This window comes from Acomys russatus, chromosome 21 (genome assembly GCF_903995435.1).
Source record: "Acomys russatus chromosome 21, mAcoRus1.1, whole genome shotgun sequence".
NCBI lineage: Eukaryota > Metazoa > Chordata > Mammalia > Rodentia > Muridae > Acomys > Acomys russatus.
In genome coordinates this window covers 16,424,475-16,448,465 of record NC_067157.1, presented here as the reverse complement: position 1 = coordinate 16,448,465, position 23,991 = coordinate 16,424,475, and the positions used below count along the sequence as shown (strand labels likewise).

The following is a 23,991-nucleotide window of genomic DNA, read 5'->3' as shown; positions in this document are numbered from 1 at the left end:
AACGTTTGCTGTTCAGTCTTAATGAGGAAATGTGGCAGAATCAGCAAGATTGCCAATCAATCAATCAATGAACTGTGTCTATAATGAAAACTTTGCTTTGATATTGGTTCAGAAATATATTTAAAGTTGTACTAATAACTGATGCAGTTTATGGTTAGCTATATCAGTGAATCAGTTGCCTGATAGTTAATGAAACAATTCCAAGAGAATGATGCCTCATTCCCTAGGTGGGGTAGATGGTTTTTGGTTGTTCAAACCTTTGCTAAACAGATGCTTTTCAAAAGTGCTCCATTAGCCTTTGACTAGCCTTTCAGCATTTCTAGGCCCAGATAACAGCACCCCTAAAGTCAGCAGGAAGATGTTACAGAAGAGAATGATTCTGCCCATTTTCCCACTTTATAGGCTGAAATGCTAAGTCAAGGGTACCTCCCTGGTACAAGAAAATAGGCTCTTAATTCTGTTTAAACCAGTCATTCTTTGTGCCCCCTTGTATCAAGCAAAGATTGGGCATCCTCCATCTAATAGTCTCGATGGCGCAGTGCCTGGCCCTACAACAGGCCAACTCAGAGGAATAAGTTACAGGAACAGGGGAGAATGAGATACGAGAATAAATAAAATTGGCTTTCAGGGTCACCCAGGGCAAAGGTTAAGAAATAGGCCTACAGGAGATAATCTGGCCAGCTGCAGGGAGGAAGCAGCCTTTCCACCCACAGGAGATAAGGTTGCTAGGAAACTGGCCCAGAGAGAGAGAGAGAGAGAGAGAGAGAGAGAGAGAGAGAGAGAGAGAGAGAGAGAGAGAGAGAGAGAACAAAGAAAACCAGAACTGTTTGTGATTTTGGCACCCTCTCACAACCAATCATTTAAAAGCACAATACCCCCCCCCCTTTTTTTTTAAATCTCAACCAATAAGCACTTGCTAGGCTGGAATTCCCCTGTTTTTGTGTGCTTGGAGGGAAAGGAACCTATAAATTTACCCTCAGCTTAGGGTTTAAGGTTCTTTTTCCAATACCACTGTGCTGGTCATGGTCAGAGTCTGGCTTGAGTTGAAAAATTAAAGGTCCTTGTTTGTGTTGCATCGGTATCAAGTCCTGGTGGTCTTTTTTGGGGTTCTCCAATCTGGGCACAGCATACCTAGTTTTTTTTCTAGTTATTAAAATGACTTCATATTAAATGCTTAATCATTTAATTGATATGGCATAGTAAATCCATGAATGATACCTTACAGACAGAACTGTTTTCATCCTAATACCAGCAAATGTTTAATCTTTGATTTTATGTCTTTGCTACAGACTGAGACCTGCTACATTGTTTTTAAAAGCCACATGTTTCTACATGATGTTTGTCTTTATTTCACACAGCACATTTTATCAATCTTATTGATTTTGACACAGATAAATTAAAGTTTAATTACAAGAGTGAAAGGATTTTAAGTGTTTGTTTGATCATAAATTAATTGAAGGTAAAGAAACTGTGATCTATAGAATAGTCTCTGAAGATATCTACAAGCTGTGTTTTATGCTTCCTTTTATTCCATTTTTGTGAAGGATATAAAATGCTAGTAGTTCCTTTTAAAATTAATGTCATGGGAAGTAATCTAAGTATAAGTTAATCATATATTCATGGATTATGCTATATAATTAATAGTTAAATGAGAGGAATAAATTAATTTTACTCTTAAAGTATGGCTTCTGGTTAGTACATTTTCATATGATTAATTCACATGGTAATTAAAATTCTACTCCTCATTTATATCCCAGATGAACTTTAAGGGAATGTTTTTCATGTTCCTGTGGAATATCTTGTCAAATCTTTCATTCTGATCCACAGTCAAATGAGTTTTCCAGTCTCCAATGGTACCTGATGGGAGAAGCACAGGACAGTACCCAGGTAAGCAGAATCATCACGGAAAAGTATACCCACACACTCTACTGCCTTCAACTCACATGACATATCACTGAGTCCTCAGCAGAATTCAATGGATACCTCTCCTCTCATCACCCATCAGTAAAATAAACTTCATTTCAGGAGCAGAGTAAATCAATATCACTAGCCACTACCACCCAATCATAACCAAGATTTAGAAAGCAAAATCCTTTAAAATAGTCTATAATGTGAGTCCAGGACAGCCAAAGCTACACAGAGAAATCTTGTCTTGAAAACAACAGCAACAACAACAAACATTAATAATTATTAGAATTTTAAAGGAACATTTTTACTCTGTACCAATCATTATACTAAGAAAACATGTATACTTCAAACACACTATACTTCAAACACACCCTTATGAGATACATGTTTTGTTTTTCTTTAAACAGAAAAAAAAAAAGAATCCTAAATGTTTTCAGCAAGTAAAGTCAAAGTGACATGGGGCATTGGAACAGCCAGTGATATGATTTCACTAGATAAGAATTTGAAATGATCACCACATAATTTATAATGAAAATAGCCATTTGGGATATTCAGTTGTCAGAGACAATTATATTAAATTATTATTTGCATCTGGAACAGATGGCAATTTGGTCTTTTGAGGAATGAGATGTGAGAGTTGATGTTGAGTGGCAGAAGAGACAAAAAGAAGAGTTTTTGAGAAATATGAAGAAAGAGATATTAAAATGTAAGACAGTGCTCATACTAATGATTTTAAAAGATTATTAAGAGGAAAAATATCCATTATTAACCACACCTCATGGTTTATAATGAGATTTATAAAGCTTGCTACATTTTTACACACTTGAGTTCAATTTATATCAGATAAAGTTATTAAGACATCACTCTAATTTCTATGATGAAAAACCTCACACATGAAGAAACAGCATTTTATACTTTGTCTTCAAAATAAATATACAATAAGTTTATTTGTAGACTATCCAGATAAAGTTGTGAAGAAAATTGTTCTTGGCTAGGTAGTGCATGGTGTTTTATGTCTGGAATTCTAGCACTCAGGGAGCAGTGTGCTGTAGAGAAAAGAGGATTATTAATTTAAGCCAGCCTTGATTGCCTAGGCTACACTATGAATCTCTCTCTCTCTCTCTCTCTCTCTCTCTCTCTCTCTCTCTCTCTCTCTCTCTCTCTCTCTCTCTCTCTCACACACACACACACACACACACACACACACACACCACCACCACCACCACCACCACTACTAACAAACAAACCAGAAAAAAACCCAAAAATAACAAAACAGCAGCATGAGATGAATTAGAACTTTCACTTCTAACACATCTATTGCCTAGAACAAGACTGCAGAGTTGTGGTCCAAAAAAGGGAAGTCATATTTATTTCATAAGTGATATTTAGTAAGTGAAATTCTAAGATTTTGTACTAAAATACTTCTAGAAACTCTTGAGGTACTCTGTCAGCTAAACTATTTGATTCTTCCACATGTCATTATCACCTAGAGAAATACATTGAAAATACAGATTGTTTCTCCCAAGAACAAGGACCCTGGAGAACACTCAACAATTTTGCTACTACAGACTACTGAACATCACCTTTGCGGAGAAACTTTCCCTCATCATTTCTTGTTCCAATTTCATATTTCATAATTTGTTCATAATTTGCTCGTTTATCAGATTTCATCCTCTGAAATGTAGCTTGCTTCACAACAGCATCCACATCTTCTTCACTCAGTTCTTTCTCCAGAAAACTGCAGATTTTAAGCACTGAGGCTCTGAGGTCCTGAAAAAGTCATGGGCTGAGAAATTATTGACCTTATAGAGGTATGAATTATAGGAACACATGTAACATGAACAGGTAGGATTTACTTTTGGAATATAGAGATTGTTCAACACGTGAAAATGTCACAGGAACAGAGTGAAGAAAAAATTAAATTATTATATATTGGCATCGATACAGAATAAGCCTTTAATAAAACATAACTTTTTTGAGACTCTGTAGCCTAAGCTGTCCTGGAACTCAGCAAGTAGCCTAGGCTGCTTGTAGAATTAGGATAGTCTCCTGTCTTAGGGTCCCATGTACTGGGATTAAAATAGTGAGATTCCATTTTATACCTGTCAGATGCCTAAGATCAAAGACTCAAGTGACAGCACATGCTGGTGAGGATGTGGAGACAGAGGAACACTGTTCCATTGTTGGTGAAAGTGCAAACTTGTGCAACCACTTTGGAAATCAATCTGGTGCTTTTTCAGAAAATTTAGAATAGCTCTACCTCAAGACCCAGCTATACCACTCTTGTGCATATACCCAAAAGATGCTCTACCATACAAAAAGAACATTTGCTCAACTATGTTCACAGCATCTTATTCATAATAGCCATAAGAGACAGCAGAAGTGGTTGAAGAGAGGGAAAAAAGTAGGAGAGGGAACATAGAGAAGTGAAGGTGGAGATCAGATCTGGGTCAAGCCGGGTGGGAAGACAGAGGGCCTATAGTGAAAAGAGAAACCATGGGCAGACATTTCTTTGACAAACTGGAGACCTAAGACATGTTAGGCTTCTGAGAGGACGACTACACTAGGGCATATTATACAGATGCATTTCTTTTCTGAAGACTTTGGCCAGTTGTAACATACAAAGGAAAAATAAAAACACACAGAAAGGAAGGATTAAATCAGTCACATCCCAGGAGGATTTGCCATTAAATGGATTCTCATGTCTTTTAAGATAAATTAAAATCTTCCTTAAAAAGACATTTTAATGGAAAACACACATGGATATGCAAATATGCAGATTAATACGTTATTAGAACACTAATAATAATTCTACTATGCACTGAATTTAGGAAATTTTAAAAAATGTACATTATTTTAGAACCCACCATATATATCTCTTCCTAATCATAAGCTTTATCCTTTCTCTAAACAATGACTGTCCTAATTGATGAGAATGACTTTTTTTTTGCTATATATATATAAAGTTTTGCCCCTTAAAGAGGAATCTTTTAGTACAGTCTGTACTCTACTGTACTCTGTATTTGAGGGAAGAAAACAGAAAAATCTTTCTGTATAGTCACTAAGTTCCTAGGGATGTCATTTCTAAGACCAAAGTCATCTGAAATGAACTGATTTGTTGTCTTGCTGGAATGACCAAGAGAAGCAAGCCTGAAAGGTTGGACAAAATTACAAAGATGTTTGATAGCAGGAGACAAGAAAAACACCAAAATTGTCTTACTTTGATGGAAATATAATTGTTAGAAAATATTGGAAAATTTCTTCCCTTTAAACAAACAAACAAACAAAGCTGAGTAATGATGCATGTCTTTAATCTCAGCAGGCAAGAGGCAAAGGCAGAGGCAGGTAGATATTTGTGAGTTAGAGCCCAGCCTGGTCTACAGAACATGTTCTATGGCAGCCAAGGCTACTCAGAGAAACCCTGTCTTGACAAACAAACAGATTAATTTTACTTATAATTTTGAGTATGAATGTGGGTATATTCAGTGGCTAAATAGTCATCTTTAATTGGTCTTATTGATCTACTTAGATTTTCCATTTTCATTTTCAAGCCCATGTTAGGAAATGATAGTCTAAAACTGCTAATTCTGTTCCATTGTTTTAAAACCCTTAATGTCTCTTCATGACCTTAGGTCCACAGAAATAATAATCAATCATCAGCATGGTGCACAGATCTTGTGAAGTCTGACTCTTATGTACTAATTTCTTGTCTCTCACACTTTTGATGTGCGAGTCCTCTCCTGACCCGACTCAAAGCCCTATATTGATTAATATGCACTCACTCTGTCTCGTGTTTCACTTTTACCTGTCCTCTTTTTGTTAATTCATATAAATTAGCTTGTGAATTCCATGTTATCTTTCCCATCCCCTTGCCCCAGAAAAGCCATTATCTTCAGTGATACCAAAAGCAATTTTAAGAATGCTGACAGTGTATTTGGGTGTTTCCTTAATAACCATACTTACTAGTCTAAAATCTTTAAAAGTTTTATGATCATAGTGTGTGTGTGTGTTTGTGTATGTGCATGTGTGTGTGTGTGGACACATGCGCACATGTACATGCACTTGTGTGCTGCATGATAGAAGCTCATGCCATGGTATATGAGTGGAGCTCAAAAGACAAATTTATGGACTTGTTTTTGGCCTTCCACTTTTATGAAGGTTGTAAAGATGAAACTGGGGATGTCTGGAATGCATGGCAAACCCTTTACCTGCAGAGCCATATCACTAGCCCAGACACATGGGAGTTTTACTTTGAGTATTTTCTTCCTGATAGTTTGCCTTCCTTGTTATCTCATGGACTCTATAAAATGGTAAGTCACCTTTTGCTCCTAACTCAGTGCCTGTCATTCATTTTTCCCACTAATCAACATGTCATTAAGTGCCCCAAGAGTGGTGACCTCAACTCTTTCTATTTGATTTTCACAGTGTGTGAAGATACTTTTTAACTGTGGCCAATCAAAAACATCCTACAGAGTTATCTGAGAGATATGTTCAAAGATTCTGTTTTAAAAAAAACAGGGATAATTTGAACCATGGGGTCAATTCTGGTCTGTGGCTTTAATTGTCCATATTTTATAGTAGTTTCGTGCCTTGCTGATCCTTGATAGCCCTCATTAAGTAGTAAGCATGGGAAACTTTGATGAAGTGGAGTATTATATTGGCTATAACATCCTTGAAGATAAAGCCAATGAATAAAGTCACCATGTAAAACCTTATTGTCAACTAGTGTAAATGCTGTACATTTATATCCACAAGACATGATCTCAGCCTAGAGTCCACCAAAAGACTGAAGAGCAAAGAATTTGTGCTATATGTCATACATGATATTTAGAAAATAGATTATTACTCAGACACAGAAAAATAAAATTCTGTTATCTGCAGTGAAGTGTATGAAGCTAAGGATATCAGGCTAAGTGAAATAAGCCAGAAGAAATGTCTTGTGTTTTCTCATGTGTAGACACTTTAAAATTTGGTGATCTTCAAGTAGAATTGTGAGTAATAGTGAGGAGGGTTCTAGGAGGAAGAACAGAATTACAGTGCAGGAAGACTGGCTAGGTAAGATCAATGCACACTCTATTCCTATGTAGGATACCACACCAAGCACCATCCATATATGTAATTATTACATGATAAAGTCTTCAATTATGAAGGCCAAATTGCTGCTGTGAATTTTCGAGGCTGCCTTTTACACAGGTGGTTGCATAAGCAGGGATTACCAAAGATGACTGCACATGGAAAGGAGTTCTGAGGCAGTCCAATGACCGAGGCAAAGGCAGGGTGCTAGGAATCCTCGTCAACAGAAAGGGTAAGGGTGAGTTAAGTATGAAGATGACTGGAAGAACATGATTTCACCTACGAGGAGAACGGTGTCAGATAAACCACCTAAAATTACAACTTTCTCATCTTACCTTCTTCATCTCTTCAAAGCTCATGAACAGGATATTGAAATCATTTCTGTGTTCATACCAGCCTCGTATGTGGTCAAACCAAATGCTTCCTACCACTGGGAAGAAAGGCAATGAGAGAGAATGACAATCTGTGTGGGCCCGTAGTAAACAGCGAACTCTAATCTTTCTTTCCTGGTGGGGAACTTTCATACATAAAACAGAATCCCTGCAATGGACATCTATATGACAATTTAAATTATATTTAGTGGTTTAGGGGAACAATTAAATTACTTTCTTAGGAAGGAAGTGATGCAGAAACCCAGGTACCTGAAGCTGAAGGTGGCTTTAAGGCACACTGTTTCATTTTTCCTCCTCTCCACAGAGGGCATATGTCTTAGTGTCTCCTCTTGTTTGCTAAGATGTCTGGGCAACAATATTCACTGTCTACCGTGTCATTGAATCTGAAAATCATCTTACAAATGAGTGAGCCTCTGACTCCGCACACTGTGAACCCCTTGAATTAATTAATCCCTCTAAATAGTGAAATAGACAGTTCCACAACTGCAGTATAAGGCCTTACACAGGCCCGTGCAAAGCCCACACTCATCCTCGGTGTTCATTTGGCCAGAGTGGATTTCTCTAACTTCGTTAGCTGGAATGAGTTGACAGAATATCATTCAACAAGCATAAATACTTCCTCCATGATATGTCTTTGTGACCTTGGCAATCCTCAAATGGTGCACAAAGATAGAAAACCCAGTTATTGGCAGAAATGAAATGTACTGATTTGTGTTTCCTTGCCCTGTTCCAGTTCTTTAAATTGTGTTCAAGTGGTTGAGAATTTTGCTAACTGGCAGCTTTGACGTAATTCATTTGTGTCTGGGTAGACGGATTAACACTTACCTTTTCCATCTAGAAAGTTTTGCATAAAACTTTCTACATTATCTATAAATTGAACTACAACCACCAATTTGGAAAAATGGTAATAGGAGGTCAAAACATCTTTAGGATTTCTGTAGATATAAAGAATCTGTAGACAGAAATATGGAATTATTTCATTCAAAAGGCCTTGGTTATGCTTATACATTTTAAAAATAATGTTATAATATTTGATTATGAAAATAAACATAATTATTTTTTAGTCTTTGAGTTGTAGAAAGTCAAATGGTTATTATGTCTTTTTTGATACTACAGAGTATTGTAAAAAACATCTTTTCTTCTTGACGTTTCATACATGTCCAAGAATGTAGCTTAATTCTCTAAAATTGATATTATTTGTAATTCATAAACAGTAAAAGTAAGTTGCCTTTTATGATCAAAATATATTATACTAATATTTTGATTGAAAATTTAAAAGGAAAATTAATTTGTCATAAAGGTCAATGATTGGTATTATATGATACCAAATGTATAATTAGGGCAGAGGAGGCGATAAGTTTAAAAACAAAAAACTAATAATTATATTGCTATAACTAGTAAACCACATATAACCTTCAAAATATGAGTTGTTTCTTCATATGTTTCAGTAAAATAATTTAAATATGGGTTAATTATATACGTAGTAAAAAAAATTCAAACACAAAATTAACAATTCTGAGGTGTGTGCCCACGATCTCAGTAGTCTAGGGCAGAAGAAGGGGCTCATGCTAGCCTTGGCTACATAGCAAGACTCTCACCAGAAAATATAAAAGGAAAGAAAATAAGGAAGGGAGGGAGGAAAAGAATAAGGAACAAAACCAGAGCCTAAAGAACATATCTCTAGTCCTAAAGCAAGGAAAATGCATTCATTTTTTTCAAAAGAAAAATAAACCAATTTGATAACACTAAAATTAAGAATGTTGCTAGCCAAAACACACATGGAAAAAACCAATGTGGATCAGTTAAGACAGATTCATACCTAGGAATGATATAAAGTAAATTGACAGTATGAATTTAATAAAATGTTGGTCTATTTATAGAGGCTTTTCACAGAATCTAAAAATTATTGCCAAACATTAAACATGCTTACTCTCTCATTATGAGCATGCAAATTAAGACCTTGCCAAGACATCTTTTGGTAGCTGACATGTTGATAAACACTTAAAAGTCTGAGATGTCAAGTTACTAGAGGAAAAAAACAAAGAACTTATTCATTACACATTTTACCAAGAAATGACAAATCTACTTTCTTCATAAATAATGCACCATCTCAGTAAATTGAGTACTTTTGGTAATTGCGGCTCTGCAGTTCTACTTATGGATATGGATTCTACAGACGCTGGTGTAAGAGTCCCCAGGAGACATACTCAAGAATGTTCACAGCAACTGCATTATATTAGCAGAACGTTGAAATGACCTAATTATACACTATGTAGAGCAGGCATTTTGTGAGTACAGTAAGTGACTAAGCTCTTTGACATACTTTGGCTTTTTTGTTCTTGAGTCCTTTTGGTACCAAATAATACGGAAGATGGGAAGAGAAGATGCGAGGTGATGGCATTTTGGCATAGTCCACATTATGAATATTGTACTCAAAGAATGGTGCTCTATCAATTGTTTGGATGTTTTCAGCATTGTTCCTGTGACCCTCAAAGAAAATCAAGCTGAGGATCTGCTGAGTCCAGATGGTACCTGTAAAAATAGATACAATCCTGTTTTCAATCCTGAGGTAGGTTTTAATAATGAATATCCAAAGTAATGCCATCCATCCTGGAATAATTCGGGGCTCTTTAGAATTTTATTGTGCACCGGGTAAAGGTTCAAATGCTGATTTCTGTGCTCCCCAATCTGTTTGCAATATTCGTTCTGTGGAGCTCCTGTTTAAACTTTGCTCCCCAACTGTCCTCTGACATGTCGATAAAGCAGCTTAACAGCCAGTCACTGAGCCAAGCTGGAGAGAGAATGGGTCTGGACTTCTTGCCAGTCAGATGAGGAGCAGAGAGGCAGAGAGAGAGAGAGAGAGAGAGAGAGAGAGAGAGAGAGAGAGAGAGAGAGAGAGAGAGAGAGAGAAACACAGAGAGAGAAACACAGAGAGAGAAACACAGAGAGAGAAACACAGAGAGAGAAACACAGAGAGAGGCAAAGAGAGAGACAGAGACAGAGAGAGACAAAGTGAGAGAGAAACAGTAGAGAGAGAGAGAGAAACAGTAGAGAGAGAGAGAAACAGTAGAGAGAGACAGTAAGGGACTCAGCCATGGCCAGAGCTCCAGGAGACGACATGAGAAGAAAGTAGCTAGAGCAGAGAAAGCCATAAAATGTAAGTATCTCAGGGGTTTACTCTGGGAAAGAGAATAGGATATTAATTGCTCAGTATTGTGCTATACAACACATTAAATAACACTAGTCTCAATTTTTTGGTGCTAGCTGGATTGAGAGAAACTGCAACACACATTTATAAAAGTAACACTAACAGGGCTCCCTTTCTCTTTAGCACCCTAAGCATGCTTAGGTATGACCCCTTTTCATTCCCTGTTGACTGTATTTAATGCGAAAGCTGGTAAGGCTGAAGTAAATGATTCTTTGTTCCTTTCTCATGTGAATGGATGCAGTGGTTTGATTGTGGTAATCCAGATTACTCTTGTAGTGTCTGTGTGTTTTGTGCTTCCTGTGGGGTCCTTTTGGTAACGTTTAGCTGTTTTTGACATGTAACATTTCCCAGATATTCACAGGTAAAGTGAAATATCACTAAACATGGATATACTGTGGTCAGACCACACCAGACTGAATAGTGTATCCATCTTACTGCAAGGTTTTTTTTTGTTTGTGTGTTTGTTTGTAGACTTCTACCTCATTTCTTCTTGTAAACATGGATATACTGTGGTCAGATCACAACAGACTGGATAGTGTATCCATCTTACTGCAAGGGTTTTTTTGTTTGTGTGTTTGTTTGTAGACTTCTACCTCATTTCTTCTTGTAAACATGGATATACTGTGGTCAGATCACACCAGACTGGATAGTGTATCCATCTTACTGCAAGGGTTTTTGTTTGTGTGTTTGTTTGTAGACTTCTACCTCATTTCTTCTTGTAAACATGGATATACTGTGGTCAGATCACACCAGACTGGATAGTGTATCCATCTTACTGCAAGGGTTTTGTTGTGTGTTTTGTTTGTAGACTTCTACCTCATTCTTCTTGTAAACATGGATATACTGTGGTCAGATCACACCAGACTGGATAGTGTATCCATCTTACTGCAAAGGGTTTTTGTTTGTGTGTTTGTTTGTAGACTTCTAACCCTCATTTCTTCTTGTAAACATGGATATACTGTGGTCAGATCACACCAGACTGGATAGTGTATCCATCTTACTGCAACGGTTTTTTGTTTGTGTGTTTGTTTGTAGACTTCTACCTCGTTTCTTCTTGATTTTCATACAATATATAGCAGGTTCCCGAGTGCCACTTTATTGTTGTTCATGGGCAACTCTGACTCATTTCTGAAATCACTTTGTTACTTGCCTTCCCGTAGCAAAACTAATAGAATGAGATATTTGCAGTTTCTCCCCCTTCTCTTCCTTTGTAGCCTGAACACTCCCTTTGGTATATTCCCAGTCACAGATCATAATGCACACCCTGAAACAGGACACCAGTGATTTCAATGTTCTTACTGATATTTTGTCTCTTGACCAGTAGAGTCAAGTCACACAGTGGAAGTATTTGGGAAACACATGCAGAATTCCAATGCCATTCCTTTGAAAGATGAGCCCGGATGTGATCAAATACCATAGTGCTGAGGATTAGCCTTATTTATTAATGGTATTCCAGGTAGTTCACTGGTAGCGGTGTGAACCTGATTGCTCAGTTATCACTTCCAGTGCGGAGTGATGAGGCTTCTTATAAGGCAGAGTCTGAAGTTTTGAAAGAACTAATCCTGCCAAGACACCAGACTCCAGAGCTTATAGCAACGAATGTGTCTTTTACCCTGTGTAGCATAATATAAACACTTATCGCCTATTTCAATCTTACTGAAGAAATTCAGAAGCATCTAGTAAGTGTTCAGTGAGTTATTTGGTTATTATCTACCGTGAACCAGAGTGATTTCCTCACAGGGTCCTGCAAGTTCTGTAACATGTTAACGTTGCAAAGATGGAAATCAAAGTAGGATTTGATATGAACAAATAGATGTATACAAATATGTGTATATATATGTATATATATACATATATATATTTGCATAGTACATTTACTGAATGGTCAAATATGAACATAAAATCTTGGTGTTATTGTACATGGACAACAATACTAAACAGGGAAAGCATATGAAATCTTAACAGCTCTTGCTTTACAGTTTAGTTTGTGTTAACCACTGCAAGAACTCAAGCCAAGACCTCCAAATTTCACCTTGTGCTGAAGTAGAAGTTACCTTTACGAAAGGAATTTGAGTGCATCTTCATGCACAATAGGACTGCATAATAAAACAGAAGTACTTGTAACTTGTATGTCTTGACTGGCTTTACAAACCTTAAGAATAATCCTTCTAGGAAACCTCACTGCTGCTCAAGGATTTTTTTTTTCTGTTTTTGAGAATTTGAAGTATATTAAATGTCTTGGACATCTTGTAAAAAAATTAAATGTATTGGAAATTTAATCATTGTTTGAGATAAAGCCTCTAAATAATAAAGCTTGTATCTTTTGCAGAGAACGGTTTTGGACTATTTCAGACCTGTTGAACAGGTTAAGGCAACCTGTCGTCAGTTACCAAGTAGCTGCTGTTGGCTGCATATTTGTTTCCCCCCTCTTTTTCTATAATAAATTACAATATTTGCATGGAAATATACGCTATAGTGACTTGAGTTTCATTTAACACTTTTTTTTTTTTTGCCCATAAGTTGTTCTAAAATGTAGGTTTCTGTGGTATCTGATATTGGTTTTCTTGTGGGAATTGCAGTCATCATGGAGACAGACTCGTGGGTGCCTATGGGAAGGGGATATCTAGACTAGCTTCATAGAGCTGGCTTTCCTGACTGCAGACGTAAGGTGACAAGCCACCTGAAGCTTTGCCAGCCTGACTTCTCTGACATGTTGAGGTCTTCTATTGTGGCATTGACAAAAGTAACTAACTCAGTTGAGTCGACATGGGTGTGTGGAGAATATTTATGGGCTTATTATTGAACCACAACAAAGCCCAGGGCCATATGACCTACTCAGGTCACTTACCAGATTTTGGGTATGTGACTATAAAGACATCATCATCTCTAATTTCAAAATCTTCAACATTTTTCACTATGTCCATTTTAACTAAAGACTTTTCAAAATTATACCCTTTGAAGTTAAGTAGATATTCAGTTTCATCATCCATAATTATTCACCTAGAAATAAAAAAAATATAAAATTTTCTTCACAATCTTAGTATTTTTACAATAGTAAGTAATGCTTACTGAGTGGTCTATATGTGCCAGACACTGCTGAAATTCCCTTCATACATTAATACTTACTACAATAAAGATACTACAGATATTAGATTATTTAAATTTACAATAGTATTATTACTACATTTTTACTGTCTCTATATAAGATATGAGGAAACAACGATAGCAAGAACTTAGAAAGACTTTTCTATAATTACATATGAGAAAAATGATTCTAATTCTACACATACAGATAAGGAAGTGAAGGCAGAGAGAATACAACTAAATTATTAAAGGTTGTCCAGCTGGTAAACTTAAACATGACAACAATATGGGCACAGAGTTTATCTTTATACCTGAAGAGTTTTTTTGTATATTATATTTCTGTTCCCTATACTTTTGTTGTGAAATTAAGAAATTCCTTAAATACTATACTTCTATTCTTATTTTCTTTGAGTATAAACAACCTTCTATCTCTTGGTGGTATGTTGGTGGTACCTCAAAGGCTGTTTCAAATGAAATCTTACTTGACTAAAAGCCACGGTCTTTAGAAACATTGTTCTTCTATAGCCACAAACACTCAATGAAAATGCTAATAATGGTATTATATTTTTCAAAAGAATTTAAAACTTAAAAATTGTGCTATAAACATCTTTTTATTTATTTTTTTTAATTAATTTATTCTTCTTACATCTCAATGGTTATCCCATCCCTTGTATCCTCCCATTCCTCCCCCCCCCCCATTTTCCCATTATTCCCCTCCCCTATGACTGTTCCTGAGGGGGATTACCTCCCCCTGTATATTCTCATAGGGTATCAAGTCTCTTCTTAGCAACCTGCTGTCCTTCCTCTGAGTGCCTTGGAATATACCCAGAAGATGCTCCAGCACATAAACATCTTTTTAAAATTATGATACAGAGTACCATATTTTCATATAGCATTTTCATATACGCTTACTTAGGGTGACCCTCCGATACACTTCCAGATCTCCTTGTCCCCTATCCTTGCATACACCAACCCTCATTTTTCTTACTTGTCATGAATGTTTTATTACCCCTGATAGCTTCCTTTCTTAAAATATCTTTCCTCCTCTTACTGTCTCTTTTCTACTCTCATGACTTATATTCAAATTCCCATATAACTACCCTTAAGTAAAGTCTGTAGGCTGGGATCTGCATATGATAGAGAACATGTGATGATTTGTCTTAGAAAGCCTGAGTGACCTCACTTAATATAATATTTTTTAGCTTCATCATTTTCCTTCAAACTTCATAATTTTATTTTTATCCATTCATCAGTAGGCAAATATTAAGGCTGATTCCATTTCCTTGTTGTTGTGAATACAGAAATAATAGTCATAATCATAACCATAATTGCTAAGAACCACCTTGTTAAGGGAGCTCACTAGGCATGTGGGCTGTCTAGGAGGGGATCTGGTATTTGCAAGGTCTGCATCATGATATACCCCAAGTTGCTTCCAGCCTCTGACACGCTGTCAGCAGCCATTGATTTGGGGAAGTCTGGTAGGCATGAGAGATCTCTGGAGGTGATCCGGTATTTGCAAAGTCTGTATTGTGATGTACCCCAGAATTGCTTCCAACCTCTGACTACCCTGTCAAGTCTGCTTTGTTGCATCTCTCTAAAATCTGGCATTAGAGCCGAGCATGGTGACGCACACCTTTAATCCCGGCACCCAGGGAGGCAGAGGCAGGTGGATCACTGTGAGTCTAAGGCCAGCTTGGTCTACAAAGCAAGTCCAGGACAGCCAAGACTACACAGAGAAATCCTGTCTTGAAAAACCAAAAGGGAAAAAACATCTGGCATTGGTGTGAACCGTTACTTTCTGGGTATTGACCACCTCTGATAGAACAAACTTCCTATAGGATCTTGTTGAGGATGGACTGTTCATTGTTCAGATGAATTAATCCCTGATTATGGAATTCCTGATTTGATTCAAATAGTTTTAAAAGATAAAGTTAGTTTATGGCTGTAATAAATACCTTTGTGGACCTCCAGATGCGTCACTTAGGATAGCCTTGTAGCAGATTTGTGGCTTCAGATAAGCCTCCACTCCAGATGGCAGCACGAATCCTGGTATTTCACCACAAGCATAGGCAAGTTTGTTTAAACTTACCATGAACCTAAGTGGAATGAAGCTACTTAGCAATGTCTGAATTTACTGTTTCTTAGAATAAAAGACAGATAAAATTATTGTCCTGAACTCATTATGAACTAAGAGATAGCTGGATAATATATAGTTAGGTCAGTCCTAATTGATAAGTTGTATATTCTTGTAACTTTTAGGCCTTGTCACTCTGAACTCACTGTGAACTTATGTAATGGATACTTAGATAAGAAATGTTTAGATTTAAAACATGTATTAATTGATACCCTTTTCTCTTGAATGTGTTGGCTGAAATTGGGAAACTTAACGTCAGTTGAAGTTAAGATGCCTGACTTCATCCATTCTTTTCTCTTGAACCTTTTCTCTTGAAAGTACTTGTGGCGATTAAGAAACCTGACTTTAGTTGAAGTCAAGATGCCCAGTTTCATCCACCTTTTCTCTTGAATGCATGTGTGTGAGTGGTTTATTTTCTATCTTTTTCTTATTTCTTATTTCCCTGTAGATTCGCAAATAAGTTAGGAGACTCAGGGCCATCAGCCTTCTACAGCTAATAAGCCCAAGTTTACATTGGTTTACTGGAGATCTCCACAAGGAGGCCTATCTACAGATCAAAGAGCCTCCTTTTATGACCTCTGTGCAGTTTTTACCCAGAAGCTGCTTTTAAGCCTCAGCCATAGGAAAATTGTGGTCAGTTTAAGTTCTCCTCCTCAGGTGCAGTATAGCCAGTCCCTAGAGAAGAAACCTTGGGCTCCCTTTTCTTCTTCCTCCTTTCAGTCCTGATGAGTTGCCTGAGCCATCAGCTCTGGGCACCCAAGAGATAAAGTGAACTGGAAGGGCATCTGCATCCAGCACCAGAGACCCTACCCTGGACCTCTTCAGAGCAGCAGCTGGGCATTAACACATAATCATAATCATAGCAGTAAAGGCCAATTAAGGGAAACAATTTCCTTTTGGTCAATAAAATAAATTCTCCGACCTTACAGTTGGGCAGTACAATGACCTGACTATGGGACACTCTAGAAAGGCAGACTTACTTTAAGCCATACTAAAGAAATTAGAGAAACAGTTGCCATTTATTGAGATAATGTTCTTGTCCTCCCCAGAATTCCATCTCTCTCGTCTATTCCCTCTAAGCTACCATGAGTTCCTGTTTGGTCTATCCAACTTTTCCTTTTTGTTTTTTACTTTCAGAGGCTAGCTGAAACTAAATATGTTTTCTCTGTTACTGTGGGCCTTTCATGCATTTGTAAATCTCACTTTCTGCCATGTGGCTGCCTGTCCACCAAGTGGCTGACCTCCATGCTGGCTCAACTCAAATGGCATGACTTTTTCTCTTTCTTTTCTCTGTGTCCCTCCTACAAGCAGCTGCAGAGATATACACCTTGCCTGGCATGGAGTTTTTCTTGTATACTCATTTAATACAGTTGCCCTGAGCTTACACTTCAGTGTGACCTTAAGTTCCTTTTTTTATTGAAACAAAGACTCCTAAGAGGGGGACTCTGATTTTCCCAGTAAATGCAAAGTCCTGGTGGACTCCCCCAAATTTCTGGTAATACATGAATGCAGGTATCTCTGTGACAGGATATAGATTCTCTTGGGTATGCGTGCAAGAGAAGTAGAGCTGGCTTATATCGTAGATTTATTTTTAGTTTTTTCTTTTTTTAAAATATTTTTTATTTATTTTTATTTTATGTACATTGATATTTGACTGTATGTATGTCTATGAGGCTGTTGGATCCCCTGGAACAGAAGTCACAGACAGAGCTGCCATGTGGTTGCTGGGAATTGAACCCGCGTCCTCTGGAAGAGCAGTCAGTGCTTTTAACTGCTGAGCCATCTCTCCAGCCCTTATTTTTAGTTTTTTCTTAAAAGGAGACTTCATCCTGATTTCCACAGTAACTTCACTGACTTATATGCCCACTAACAGTTAATAAAGGCCCCTCTTAACTGACATCTTTACTAGTGTTTGTAGTAATACGGTAACATGAAAGAAAGAAAGACAGACAGAAAGAAAGACAGAAAGGAAGGAAGGAAGGAAGGAAGGAAGGAAGGAAGGAAGATGGGACGTGGTGAAGAACACGTGAACACACTGCTGAAGTCTCTGCAAAATAACCTAGCGACAGCTGGAGAACATCCATCTGTGATGTAGGTCATTGTGGAAAAACAGTTTCAGTAGCAAAGAAAAAAATAAGGAAACTTCAGAACAGATTTCAGAGTCCATTTGGTGGCGGTTGGGGGTTCAGTGTCAATAAAGAGTTCCTTCCTTCCAGTGTGAGTGCTACTGCTGGGGACTGGAGCCACAGCTCAAAATGAGAGAAAGCCTCAGAATATGTGTACTGTGCTTTTAATAGTAGCACCTTTTTTGAAGAGGAAGGGAAGGAGGGAGGGAGGGAGGAAAGGAGGGAAGGAGGGAGGGAGGGAGGGAGGGAAGGAGGGAGGGAGGGAGCACAAGGGTATGTACTGGTTATGACAGGGGATAAGGAAGTACTAAGAAACACTAACAGAGGGCTGACAAAAAGCCACTTTACCAAGAATCTTGCTGAGTTGGAGGCTAGGCAGTTCTAGAGGCCAAGGTCTCTTCCTGCAAGGCTGATCCCGGGAGTTGGAGGAACAGCAATGAACCTGTATTCTATCATTTGACCTAAAGAATAGATCCAGCTAGAGGAGAAGACCTTTGAGTCAGAATGTAGCAATGTCCTGTGATATGAACATCTGTTCTGAGCCAGAGCTTGTGACAGACTATGGAGAGCCAGGTCTGGAAGCCACACCCATGCAAGAAACTTGTAGGGAACAGAGTCCCGTAAGGGCCAATTAATGTTTAGACAACATAACACAGACATGGGCACAGCATGAACCAAGGTGGGTAGTGCTGGACACCTGGGAGTTAATGAGTCTGGACATCCGGGAGTTAATGAGTGAGCACACACCCCATGATGCCAGGAACTTGGAAACAGTGACAGAAGTGGTTACAAAACAATTACTTGCAAAAACAACCCTTTTGTGTGATTCTGGATAAACATGTTCTTAAAAGGGTTCATCTTTTCTCTATCCTTTGACAGGCTACCGTATGTATACTTCCAAATAGCCTGAGTGCCACTGAGTAAAGTGTGTGCAGTTTGCCCATGCTCTTTCCATTCTCCTCTGTGTCTTGGCCTCCCATGGCCACCCTCCTTTCCTGGCATGGGAGCTTGGACTTTACAGAACCATGTACAGACTACATGCCCAAATGCACAATTTGAAATTCATAGATCAGCTTTGTCTTGTCCATTCTCTTTCCCTCTTTAGTGTTGTTTTGCTTTTCCATTGATAGGCTTTCTTTCTTTCTTTCTTTTTATTCCCATTTGCGAAGGTTTTTTTCTTTTTCTTATTAAAATTAATTTATTCCGATTACACCTCAATTGTCATCCCCTCACTTTTATCTTCCCATTCTTCCCTCCCTCCCTCCCTCTTTCACCCTTTTCCCCTCCCCTAGGTCTGTGACAGAAAGGGACCTCCTTTCCCACCATATGGTCACAGCCTATTAAGTCTCATCCTGGTAGCCTGCTTATCTTTTCTCTGAGTGCCACCAGACATCCCCACCAAGGGGAAGTGGTTAAATATGGGGCCCCAGAGTTCATGTCAAAGTTAGTCCCTGCTCCCACACAACTGTGGAGAATGTCCTGTCCATTGGCTAGGTCTGAGTAAGAGTTCAATGTTTACCACATGTATTGTCCTTGGTTGGTGCAGTATGTAGAGTAGACACCCAGCCTTGGTTCAGATCCTCGCATCATGATGTTTTTCTTGTGGGTTTCTAGGACCCTCTGGATCCTCATATTTCCCCATTCTCCCATATTTCCCTTACCTAGAGTCCCAATAGGAACTCCCCACATCTATCCTGATCTCCTGATCTCCATATATAAAGTGAAGGCTTTCATTGGACATCCCTTTGGGGCTAGTGTCCAATTATAAGTAAGTATATACCATGTGAGTCTTTCTGGGTCTGGCTGAATTCACTCAGGATGATCATTTCTAGTTCCATCCATTTGCCCATACATTTCAGGATTTCCTTGTTTTTAATATCTGAGTAGTTTTCCGTAGTGTAAATGTACCACAGTTTCTTTATTCATTCTTTGACTGAGGAACATTTAGGCTGTTTCCATCTTCTGGCTATTATGAATAAGGCTGACATGGTTGAGCATATGACCTTGTTGTGTGCTGGTGCATCTTCTGGGTATATTCCAAGGAGTGGAATAGCTGGGTCTTGAGGTAGCCCTATTCCCAGTTTTCTGTAAAAGCTCAGCAGTTAAAACCTCCTATATAGTTTCCAGGTACTAAGCTTGAACTTGAACTCTACTTCAAGAGTAGAGGACTATGGAGAGAGCCAGACCTGATGGATAGGTCCATAATGAGAGTACAGTAATAGCTACTTAAAAACAAATAGTCTCAACTCAAATAATAAGGTTGAATAAAGTGACAAGGCTGGTAAAAGCATTCTAAGTTCAGTACTAAAAGGAAGAATGTAAAAGAGATGAACAAGTAAAGCTGGAAATTCATACCTGAGAAATAGACAGAAGATGGGGAAAGTAAAAAGAAGTGGGGAACACTAAAGATGAAAGTACCAATGAAGGATAGATTGAAAAAAAGAAGTTTTAGAAAAATACAGAGAATCTAAAATAAACCTAGCAGTCAGGGTGCTGAAGCAGGAGACCAAATTGTTCAGGCCAAACTGTGTCCTTTAAGAAAGCCTATCATGGGGCTCAGAATTAAACGGAGAATTCTCAACAGAGGAATATCGAATGGCTGAGAAACACTTAAAGAAATGCTCGATGTCCTTAGTCATCAGGGAATGCAAATCAAAACAACTTGGAGAATCCATCTGACACCCATCAGAATGGCTAAGATCAAAAATTCAAGTGACACCACATGCTGGCAAGGATGTGGAGAAAGGGGACACTCCTTCATTGCTGGTGGGAATGCAAACTTGTACAACCACTTCGGAAATCAATCTGGTGCTTTTACAGAAAACTGGGAATAGGGCTTCCTCAAGACCCAGCTATTCCACTCCTTGGAATATACCCAGAAGATGCTCCAGCACACAACAAGGACATATGCTCAACCATGTTCATAACAGCCTTATGCATAACAGCCAGAACCTGGAAACAGCCTGTGTCCCTCAAGCAAAGAATGAATAAAGAAACTAGCGGTGGTAAGGATAGGGTAAAGAAAAATAAAGTGGGGCATGGAGGCTCGCATGTTCAAAGTGCATGATATATTGACGCTTGGATGATATTGACTTTATGCAACCTGGTGTGATGAAGACATGCCAATTAACGCAAAATGGCCCAACCCAATAGCAGCTATGAGGACAGTTAAAAATAATGGCTAGTTGTGTATATATTAACATCTCAGTTATGTTAAGTATATATCGCCATAAAACATGTGATAGATGTAGAGTAGTAAGAAATATAATGAATAAAACATGAAACTAAAATATTTAAGCATATTATATGATAGACTAAAGAAGACAAAATTTACCTATTAGTAATCACTTGTAAAAATTTTAACAATCTCAGATAACAAAATGTTTTAAATATTAGATTTTTAACTTAATTATTAGCTTTTATCTGAAATTAACCTCAAGAAAGCAATAAAAATAGTTAAACTAATTCAATAAATTTATTCTCATTCAGAGAGAGAGAGAGAGAGAGAGAGAGAGAGAGAGAGAGAGAGAGAGAGAGAGAGAGAGAGAGAGAGAGAGAGAGAGAGAACTTAAAGACAGATTACATCCTTTCAAAATTCAGCCTAGAAGTGTTTTCTGTGTATGTCCTGTCAAAGAAATCTCTATTAGTGCTTAAATAGGTAAGAAGATGCCACCAGTTCCAAAACTATTCTATCTGCAGATTTCTGTTGTTTATTCCAAAAGAATTTCAGTGTACATTAAGAAATCAAATGTGTCAAAGTCTAAAAATTATGATTTTGTTTAAATTACATTCTAGCAAACCATATTTAATTTCTTTTAATCCATCTGCAAGAGACTTGATCACTACAATTCAGAGTTCAGCTTTCTGCAAAGAAGGAATAGGAAATCATTTACCTTAGAGTCACCTGTGTGAAGAAGCCGTTGGGAGTTGTGACTTGAGTTCAGCTGAAAGATATAGTTTAGGCCTCTGGTGGTTGACTTTTTGCCAAGCTGAAGTCCAGGCAGCCTGACTAATGAGTAATGGGAACAGAATACCTGGGCTGTGTTTGTACATAATATAGTGAAGATGGTAGGTAGAGCAATGTTTGACAATGACACTATAAATTTCCCACTAAGCTATCCACCTGCTTTCTAAATTATCCCTGTGATTTTTAACACTATCCAGTTGCTGAGCAAAATTTCAGGCTGCCTCTAAAAACACATTTAAAGAAACTTTGTTTTCTTGTTCATTCTTTTTTACTTATTATGCTTGGTCATTCAAGTAGGTGAGAGAAAGATTTATATGACCTTGACATTGGTGCTGTAAGGTGGTCTGTAGTTCCTTATTATTTAAGCCCCCCCCAAAAGAAAGGTATAAAATTCGAGAAAAAGAAAAAAAGGATAGGTGAGTCATGCAGAAAAGAAATTAAGGTGTGAAAGATGCTAAACATTTACCGATTTGACTACTTGCAGTTGCAGATCAGCTGTGCAGAGGAAACCAATTCTGCCAAAATGTTAAGAATGCCAGGAATGGGGTCGCTTCAAAGGTGTCATTCACCTTAAATCAGCCTGAAGAAACCTTAAGAGAAACATCTCATTTCCTCTAAGGGGGGCTGGGTAGGTTTCTGTTTGCTCTCTTGGTCTGCAGATGCTTATTTTCATCAGGAGTTGGTTGTAAGTTATTATCTTTCTTATACAAAGAGAAAAGTAGGTTGGGCTCAGGGGACGTCTCTCTTTTCCTTTATCTTTCTTCTGTAGGCAAGGGGATAAGAGCTAAAAAGAAAGAAAGGGGGATATAGAAATATAGAGGGAGGATAGAACAAAAGATAGATTATTGAATCTACTCCACAACTCAAGGCCTTAATTGTTACTCACAAATAAGATTACTTTTAATTCATTGGTATAGAATTCTGTATATTGATGCAAATCATGGTCACGTCAAATACCAGTCTAATTTCATCATAAGAATATATATCCTAGGTCTAATAGATAGATATGATTCTATAGATACATAAGGTAAAATAGTTAAATAAGGTCTTCAAAAACCCCAGAGACCTACAGAATATGCCATTTAAAGATTTTTTATCTTTCTTTCTTTTTTTTTTATTAATTTATTCATATTACATATAGATTGTTAGCCCTTCCCTTGTTTCCTCCTATTCCTCCCTCCCTCCCACTTCCCCCCTTCTCCTCTCCCCTATGTCTGTGACTGAGGGAGACCTCCTCCCCCTATATATGCTCTTAGAGTATCGAATCTCTTCTTGGTAACTTGCTATCCTTCCTCTGAGTGCCGCCAGGCCTCCCTATCCAGGGGACATGGTCAGAGAAAGGGCACCAGAGTTCATGTGAGAGTCAGATCTCACTCTCCACTCAATGGTGGAGAATATCCTGTTCATCGGCTAGGTCTTAGTAGGGGTTCGAAGCTTACTGCCTATATTCTCCTTGGCTGGTGCCTTAGTTTGAGGAGGACCCCAGGACCCAGATCCACCTGTCATAAAGTTCTTCTTGTAGGTTTCCAGGACTCTGTGGATCCTACTATTTCCCCATTCTTCCATGCTACTCTCACCTAAGGTCTCAATAGGATGTCCTTTCCTCTGACCCACTTTCCTGGTAAGTAGAGTTTTTCATGGGACGTATCCCTTGGACTAGTGTCTCGATATCAGTGAGTATATACCGTTTGTCTCTTTTTGCTTCTGGGTGAACTCACTCATTATGATAATTTCTAGATCAATCCATTTGTCCACAAATTCTGGGAATTCCTTGTTTATTATTCTAAGGATTCTTTGACAACAAGACAAATTAACTCCTCGCAACACTTAGCCTGCCTCAAAGATGATCAATATCAAAGAACTTTCTTATGGAGTTGGCTTCAAATGTGGCGAACCAAACTCTGGGAAAAAATGCCATTATTTCTGCCACAGACAGAATTCTGTTTTAAAAAGGACAAGCTTAGATGGAGGCAGAGTTGATGGTCAACTCTGCCAAGACAGGGTAAGCAAGTCCTCAATGGTTCCTGCCTCGCAAGTATGTCTTTATATTGGGCCAGAAGTCTTTAATGGGAGTTGAAGACCAGATAGTTTAGGCTTAC

The 23,991-nt window shown here is 38.0% G+C and overlaps 1 protein-coding gene across 1 annotated transcript; it reads right to left on the bottom strand.

Annotated features, from left to right (window-relative positions):
• Positions 1–1,305: 1,305 nt before the first annotated feature.
• On the bottom strand, positions 1,306–21,978 carry LOC127205063 (amine sulfotransferase-like). Its single transcript, XM_051164220.1, has 7 exons — positions 21,819–21,978; positions 13,430–13,581; positions 9,697–9,905; positions 8,199–8,325; positions 7,317–7,411; positions 3,492–3,678; positions 1,306–1,857 (listed from the first exon to the last, which is right to left on the bottom strand). The coding sequence occupies exons 2-7, from the start codon at positions 13,569–13,571 to the stop codon at positions 1,736–1,738; spliced, it is 882 nt and encodes a 293-aa protein (XP_051020177.1). The 5' UTR covers positions 13,572–13,581; positions 21,819–21,978; the 3' UTR covers positions 1,306–1,735.
• Between the last annotated feature and the right edge of the window lie 2,013 nt (positions 21,979–23,991).